Source organism: Ochotona princeps, chromosome 14 (genome assembly GCF_030435755.1).
Source record: "Ochotona princeps isolate mOchPri1 chromosome 14, mOchPri1.hap1, whole genome shotgun sequence".
Taxonomy (NCBI): domain Eukaryota; kingdom Metazoa; phylum Chordata; class Mammalia; order Lagomorpha; family Ochotonidae; genus Ochotona; species Ochotona princeps.
In genome coordinates, this window is record NC_080845.1 from 1,441,904 (window position 1) to 1,448,457 (window position 6,554).

The 6,554-nt window shown below is 64.9% G+C and overlaps 1 protein-coding gene across 1 annotated transcript; it reads left to right on the forward strand.

Moving 5' to 3' along the window:
• Positions 1–283: 283 nt before the first annotated feature.
• Positions 284–6,551, forward strand: REXO4 (REX4 homolog, 3'-5' exonuclease). Its single transcript, XM_058672844.1, has 8 exons — positions 284–493; positions 2,114–2,412; positions 2,673–2,810; positions 2,909–3,102; positions 3,665–3,753; positions 4,718–4,792; positions 5,856–5,930; positions 6,257–6,551. The coding sequence occupies exons 1-8, from the start codon at positions 284–286 to the stop codon at positions 6,374–6,376; spliced, it is 1,200 nt and encodes a 399-aa protein (XP_058528827.1). The 3' UTR covers positions 6,377–6,551.
• Positions 6,552–6,554: the final 3 nt, after the last annotated feature.

The following is a 6,554-nucleotide window of genomic DNA, read 5'->3' on the forward strand; positions in this document are numbered from 1 at the left end:
TGTTCCGGCTCGCGCGGAACCACAGCAGAGGGCTGGCCCTATTTCCAGTCGGGCTCAGAAAAAACGAGCACTTGGACGGGCCGCAGTGCGCCTGCGTGCGGCGCGACTTCCGGGGTGTGCTCGCAGGAGCTGCTGCCCGGCGCGTGTCTGCTGGGCGGCTGTCCGGGGCTGCCGGGGGCTGTCCGGGGGCTGTCCGGGGCTACTGTGCGGCGCTGTGGGGCAGCTGGCCGGGCTGGCCGGGGCTGCCCTGGCCCGGCGTCCCGCCTGCGGAGCCGGCGCGGCCATGGCCAAGGTAGCCAGTTCTGCCCGCGCTCCGAGCGCCCACACTGCTGCTAAGGCCACGCGTGTCGGGAACTCCACGCGGAAGAGAGGCAAGAAGAAAAGACCTGCGAAGGGAGCAGGTGGGAGGCCGGGTGGCGGCTCCGGGGCTGCGGCCGTGCGGCCTCCCACGGCCCCGGAGGACTTTTCCCAGAACTGGAAGGCGCTGCAGGAGGTGAGGCCCGTGGGGGCGCAGAGGGGAGGTGTGCACAGTGAGGAGGGTCCCAGGCTGGGGAGGTGAGGTGGGGGCGCAGAGGGGAGGTGTGCACAGTGAGGAGGGTCCCAGGCTGGGGAGGTGAGGTGGGGGCGCAGAGGGGAGGTGTGCACAGTGAGGAAGGTCCCAGGCTGGGGAGGTGTGCACAGTGAGGAGGGTCCCAGGCTGGGGAGGTGAGGTGGGGGCGCAGAGGGGAGGTGTGCACAGTGAGGAGGGTCCCAGGCTGGGGAGGTGAGGTGGGGGCGCAGAGGGGAGGTGTGCACAGTGAGGAAGGTCCCAGGCTGGGGAGGTGTGCACAGTGAGGAGGGTCCCAGGCTGGGGAGCTGAGGTGGGGGCGCAGAGGGGAGGTGTGCACAGTGAGGAGGGTCCCAGGCTGGGGAGGTGAGGTGGGGGCGCAGAGGGGAGGTGTGCACAGTGAGGAGGGTCCCAGGCTGGGGAGGTGGGACGTGGGGGCGCAGAGGGGAGGTGTGCACAGTGAGGAGGGTCCCAGGCTGGGGAGGTGGGACGTGGGGGCGCAGAGGGGAGGTGTGCACAGTGAGGAGGGTCCCAGGCTGGGGAGGTGGGACGTGGGGGCGCAGAGAGGAGGTGTGCACAGTGAGGAGGGTCCCAGGCTGGGGAGGTGGGACGTGGGGGCGCAGAGGGGAGCTGAGCGGGGCAGTGTGGGACCGAGGTGTGACGCACCCCAGAAGCGAGCAGTAGGTTCTTGAGCATGTCCTGGGCACGGGCTCGTCCTCCCAGGAGGACAAGAAAATGAGGGCCGTGCCGTAGTGTTGGGGGAACCTGGGGGTTCCTCTGACTCCTGTGGGGAAGTACCGCTTGATTGGTACTTGTTTCCTGCCGCTCCTTCCCGAGTGCTGGGTCCCTGGTCCCGGTCGTGGCAAGCAGCCCCCCTGGGGTTAGTTGAAAATGCGTGATTGGCGAGCTGCGCGCGGCCCTGTCCCATGTGGTCAGGTCTGTGCTCACAGTGCTGCTGTGGGCAGGGACTTTTTTTTTTTTTTTGAACTTTTACTCGTGTTTGAAAGGCAGAGTTAGAGGTTTCTTTCATCCCCTGGTTCACTCCTGGGTGTCCACAGTGGCTGCAGCTGAGCTGACCCAAAGCCAGGAACTCCGTCCGGGTCTCCCACGTGGGTGCAGAGGCCCCAAGGCCTGGGACTGTCCTCCCCTGCTTTCCCAGGCATATTGGCAGGGAGCCGGACTGGAAGTGGAGCAGCCAGGACTTGAACTGGTGCTTCAGGCGTAGAGCCCGTGCTCTGTCACTGGAACATGTCTCTGGCCACTTTTCTTGTCATTGGTAGCTGGGATCTTCATCTGGTGGAGTTGTCTGACTGATGGGGGCGGAGCACAGGGTGCGTGCAGTCCCCGGCACCTGGGCGATGGGCCGCATCCCCATGGGCAACAGGCTGCCTGCGGCCGGGCCAGATCTCCCCCAGGTCCCCCGGACTCCCTCTGGGCTGCCTTCACCGGGGCCGCTTGGGGGAGCACGGTGTTCAGATCCGACGTCGGCCTCGCAGTGGCACGTATCTGCAGCCGGGTGTGTGTGATTCCTAAACCGCCGATGTGTTGTGTTTTGCGTCCCTGTAGCTGCTGAGACAGAAACTGCAGGCCTCAGAAAAGCCTCCTGTTCCCCAAGTGAGGGACAGAAAGCAGCCCGACATGACCCAGCGAGACAGAGCCGGGGGTGACGGGACACCGGTGGAGAACAGGCCCACGGTCACCCGGAACTCTGTTCGCTCAGGCCCAGGGAGGCACCAGAAGGGGCCACTGCCCCCCACGGGGGCCGGGCAGGCCGGCAGGACGCGTGGGGACGTTTCTGTGCAACACAAGCACACGAGACACCGGAAGCGGAAAGCTGAGGCTGCGGCCCCGGTCCCGCCCACAGAGTGAGTGCTGGGTGGGTCTCAGAGCCTGCAGCCCCAGCCTGGGAGCCTCGGGGGCCAGGGCTGCAGCTCCGTGCCGTGCAAGCCTGTCGGGGGCCTGGGCTGGGGTCTGTCCCTGGTGGTCACCAAGTATCACGGGAGTGTGCTGTGTGGCTGAGCAGCGAATAAGTGCCAGGCCACCCCCAGCAGGAGCAGCTGGGCCAGCGTGGTGCTTGCCAGGCGCAGGAGCCCCATCCCCATCACCACTGTCCTGTGCCTTTTAGGGAAGACATCTGGTTCGACGATGTTGACCCGGAGGACATCGAAGCCGCCATGGGCCCTGAGGCAGCCCGGATAGCGAGAAGCCAACTGGGGCTGAAGGAGAGCCATGTGAGCCTGGTTAAAGAGCAGGCCTTCGGCGGGTACGTGGGCAGGGGCTGCGTCCGTGTGCCCCGGGGTAGGGGCTGCCCATGGCGCCCCACGCTGGGTGACCCGACGCGCTCTCGGGCTTCCCTCCCAGGCTGACGAGAGCCTTGGCCTTGGACTGTGAGATGGTGGGAGTGGGCCCCCAAGGCGAGGAGAGCGTCGCCGCCCGCGTGTCCATCGTGAACCGCTACGGCAAGTGCGTGTATGACAAGTTCATCAGGCCTGCCGAGCCGGTGACCGACTACAGGACGGAAGTCAGTGGCGTGCGGCCCGAGGACCTCAGAAACGGTGTGGCCTCCGTGGCACAGGGGCCCGGGTGCTGTCCCCACTCCCCTTCTCTCGGGAGCCCTGGGCAGAACTGGGCAGGACGGGGAGGGAGGAGCACAGGGTCTGCGGCCCCTCAGGAGCACCTGGGACATCTAGGGAGATTGCAGCGCTGAAGCCTTGTCTGGCATAGGTTCTGGAAGGTTCCCTCAGGCGCAGCCTGGAGAAGGGGTGGGAAGCCAGTGGGGGCTGGGACAGGGCAGTGGGAGTGGTCAGTGTCAGCCCGGTGGCTCTCCTCCCAAGGCTCTTCTTCCAGCTGTCCTGCTGGGTCAGGCCAGAGGCAGGCCGAGAGGTGGCTGGCACGCCCTGTGGAGGTGGAGAGGAGCCCAGCTGGGCCTGCTGGGAGCTGCTGAGCTGGTCTGGCCGCAGGTCACCCACCCTCTGCAGACCACGCGTCTGCTGGCCAGACTTTGCGTTCCAGACTGCCTGGTCTTGGCCTTGGCCCCTCCACGGTGCTGGGTGGTACCAGGGCACTGTCCCTCTGTGCCTGCGAGTGTTGCTAAGGGCCGGATTCATTGGGTTTCAGGCGAGGAGCTGGGGGTCGTGCAGAAGGAGGTGGCTGCGATGCTGCGGGGCAGGATCCTTGTCGGACACGCGCTGCACAATGACCTCAAGGTGAGGGACATGGCTCGGCAGGGGCCCGGCCTGCCCTGCTGTTCGCAGCCCGCTGCTGAATAGTCACCGCCACTCGGGCTCTCACTGTGTTGGGGGAGCCATGGGCAGCTGGACGTGTGCCCTTCTCCGCACACTGCTGCCCCCTGGTGCTGGCACCTGCCCTGGGGCTCTGTGCACACCTTTCCAGGCAGCCCCTGGCTTTTCTGGAGGAGGTGTGGGTGCAGGCTGCGCCCACGCTGAGGCAGGCACCAAGGTTCCCCTCAGAGCCAGGCAGGGGGGCTGTAAGCTGGCAGGGGGTGCTCACACTCAGTTCTCCGGTAGATGCTTGGGGGTGGTTCTAAAGGGGGCGTTGGGGAACATAGGAGCCTGGGCCGCAGACAGAAGGGCCATCGTGTTCCTGCTTGGCCACCATCTTGCACAGTAGGGAATGCTTGCAGGGCGTGTCCAGGCCACAGCCTCTACTGTGTGGTGCCTGTTGGGCACCCTGTGTGATGCAGCGTGGCTGTCCCTGCTGAAGCCCGCTCAGAGACAGTGCAGAGCGGGTGGGAGGATGTGGCCCCGCGCTTCTGCCCTCTTGGAGGCTCCTGACTGGGAGCTCGGGCGGGCAGCAGGGGACAGGGCCCTCCTGGCGGAGGCCCATGGTCCTGAAGCTCCCAGGGTTCCGCCGAGCCCAGAGCCCTCGGTTACCTCAGTCCTGTGAACGTGGGCTCTTACATGCTCCTGAGGTAGTGTACGATGGCCTAACAGATCATCGGCCTGCTCCCACCTGTGGCTGCCCGGGCTGGCTGGCCTGGCGCCGAGCAGACCTGACCACGTGGGCTGCACTTCCCAGGCGTGCGGGCCTGCAGCTGCTGGTGACCGCCTCCTGCTTCCTGTCCGTTTGATCGGTGTGCACCAGCACAGGCAGGACGTGACCCCTTGAGTGTGCAGGGGAGCCAGGAGACTGTTGTCATTTACGTTCTAGGTACTGTTCCTTGACCACCCAAAAAAGAAGATCCGAGACACACAGAAGTACAAGCCCTTCAAGAGGCAAGCGAAGGTAGTGGAGAGCACAGGGTGGGCGGGTGCTGGGCTGCGCCCCACTGCTTCAGGTCCTCAGAGCTGACTTACTCGTCACAGAGCTCCTTTATCTTTTTCCCTTCCTGTTTTATTTATTTTGACCATTTCTATTGCAAAGTCAGATATACAGAGGGGAAGAGAGACAGAGAGGAAGATCTCTGTCCCAACTCCATTGATTCACTTCCCAAGTGACTGCAACAGCCAGAGCTGTGCCCATCTGAAGCCAGGAGCCAGGAGTCTCTTCTGGGTCTCCCACACAGGTGCAGGGTCCCAAGGCTTTGGGCCGTCCTCAACTGCTTTCCCAGACCACAAGCAGGGAGCTGGATGGGAAGTGGAGCAGCCAGGATTAGAACCGGTGCCCATGTGCGATCCCGGCGTGTGCAAGGGCGAGGACTTTAGTCACTAGGCTAACATGCTGGGCCCTGTGTTTAATTTTTATAACTTTAATCAGCTTGGAAGGCAGAGTGGTAGATGTTGATCCATTGTTTCACTCTTCAGTAGGCAGGGCTGGGCTGTGGCTGAGAGCCCCAGAACCCCACGGGTCAGCCGCGTTGGGGGTGGGGACCGAGACACGAGGCCTTCCTCTCCAGGTGCGGAGCAGGAAGCGGGGTGGGAGAGGTCGAGCAGTGACTTCACGGTGGTCCCAGGGACTGGATGCTGGGCGTGTGCTGTGGCAGGTCAGGTTGGGCTGCCACCTGCAGCGCCAGCGTCCCTGTGAGCGCCTGTTCTAGTCCTGCTGGTGGCCTGAGAAGGCAGTGGAGGACAGCCAGCCTGTAGTGTGGTCAGAGGGCAGGCCCTGCTGGAGGGCAGGGTCCCCACAGGAAGGCCAGCTGCTCTGGAGGAGGCACGCAGGGGAGCCTGGACGCATCTGACACAGCAGGGGTCTGAGCGGGAGGGCGCTGCCCGCTCCTCCATCCCTCCTTCCTGCCGCGGGAGGGGTCGCTGGCTAGTGTGCCAGAGCCACTGGGGTTGGGGCTCAGGACGGCCTGGGCAGTGGCCTCCCAGGCTGACGGGCACCGTGTGCCGTGTGCCCGCCCTTGCAGAGCCTACGGCCCTCCCTGAAGCTGTTGGCGGAAAGGATCCTGGGGCTCCGGGTCCAGCAGGCAGAGCACTGTTCGGTGAGTGTGTCCCAGAAGGGCGCGAAGTAGGGCACGTGTGACCTGAGAATGACCAAGGAGGCAGCAGCAGGGATGGGAGGTCCCAGGGCCTCATGCTGCCACCTGCAGCTCCCAGCTCTGGTACCCAGCTCTGACCTTGGTACCCAGCATCAGGCTCAGGGCCCCACAGTGACCCCATGTCAGTCCCTTTCTGACCACAGCCTGTGTGCCTGCTGCAGGTTGGGGCCCCCTGCTTCCTGAACCCCCACCACGTGCTGCCCGCGCCGGGGCCGGAGGGGAGGGCTCAGGTGGCTGGCTCGGCTGAGGGCACCTCCTCTGTCCTGCAGATTGAGGACGCTCAGGTGGCCATGAGGCTGTACGTCTCGGTGAAGAAGGAGTGGGAGAGCCATGCCAGAGAACGGGGCGCGCGGGGGGACACCCCCGGGAAGTGCAGCAAGGACGCCTAACCCTGTGGGCACCCTGCCTCACGTGGCGGGGCCAGGGCGTTACTGGGCATAGCCCTCCTCCAAGAGACCCCTCTGTGCCAGGAGATGAAATGTGAAGGAAATGACTGGAGACTTCAGTTAAATCTGAGATGCAGCTGGCCAGCTGTGGGGCGGACTGGCTGTGGCCATGGACGCGAGA

Bases quoted from the DNA above. Each gene is read 5' to 3' on its own strand.
- REXO4 (XM_058672844.1), top strand. From the start codon at position 284: ATGGCCAAGGTAGCCAGTTCTGCCCGCGCTCCGAGCGCCCACACTGCT. The intron at 3,754-4,717 runs GTGAGGGACATG...TTTACGTTCTAG, and splicing joins CGCTGCACAATGACCTCAAG to GTACTGTTCCTTGACCACCC. The intron at 5,931-6,256 runs GTGAGTGTGTCC...TCTGTCCTGCAG, and splicing joins AGCAGGCAGAGCACTGTTCG to ATTGAGGACGCTCAGGTGGC.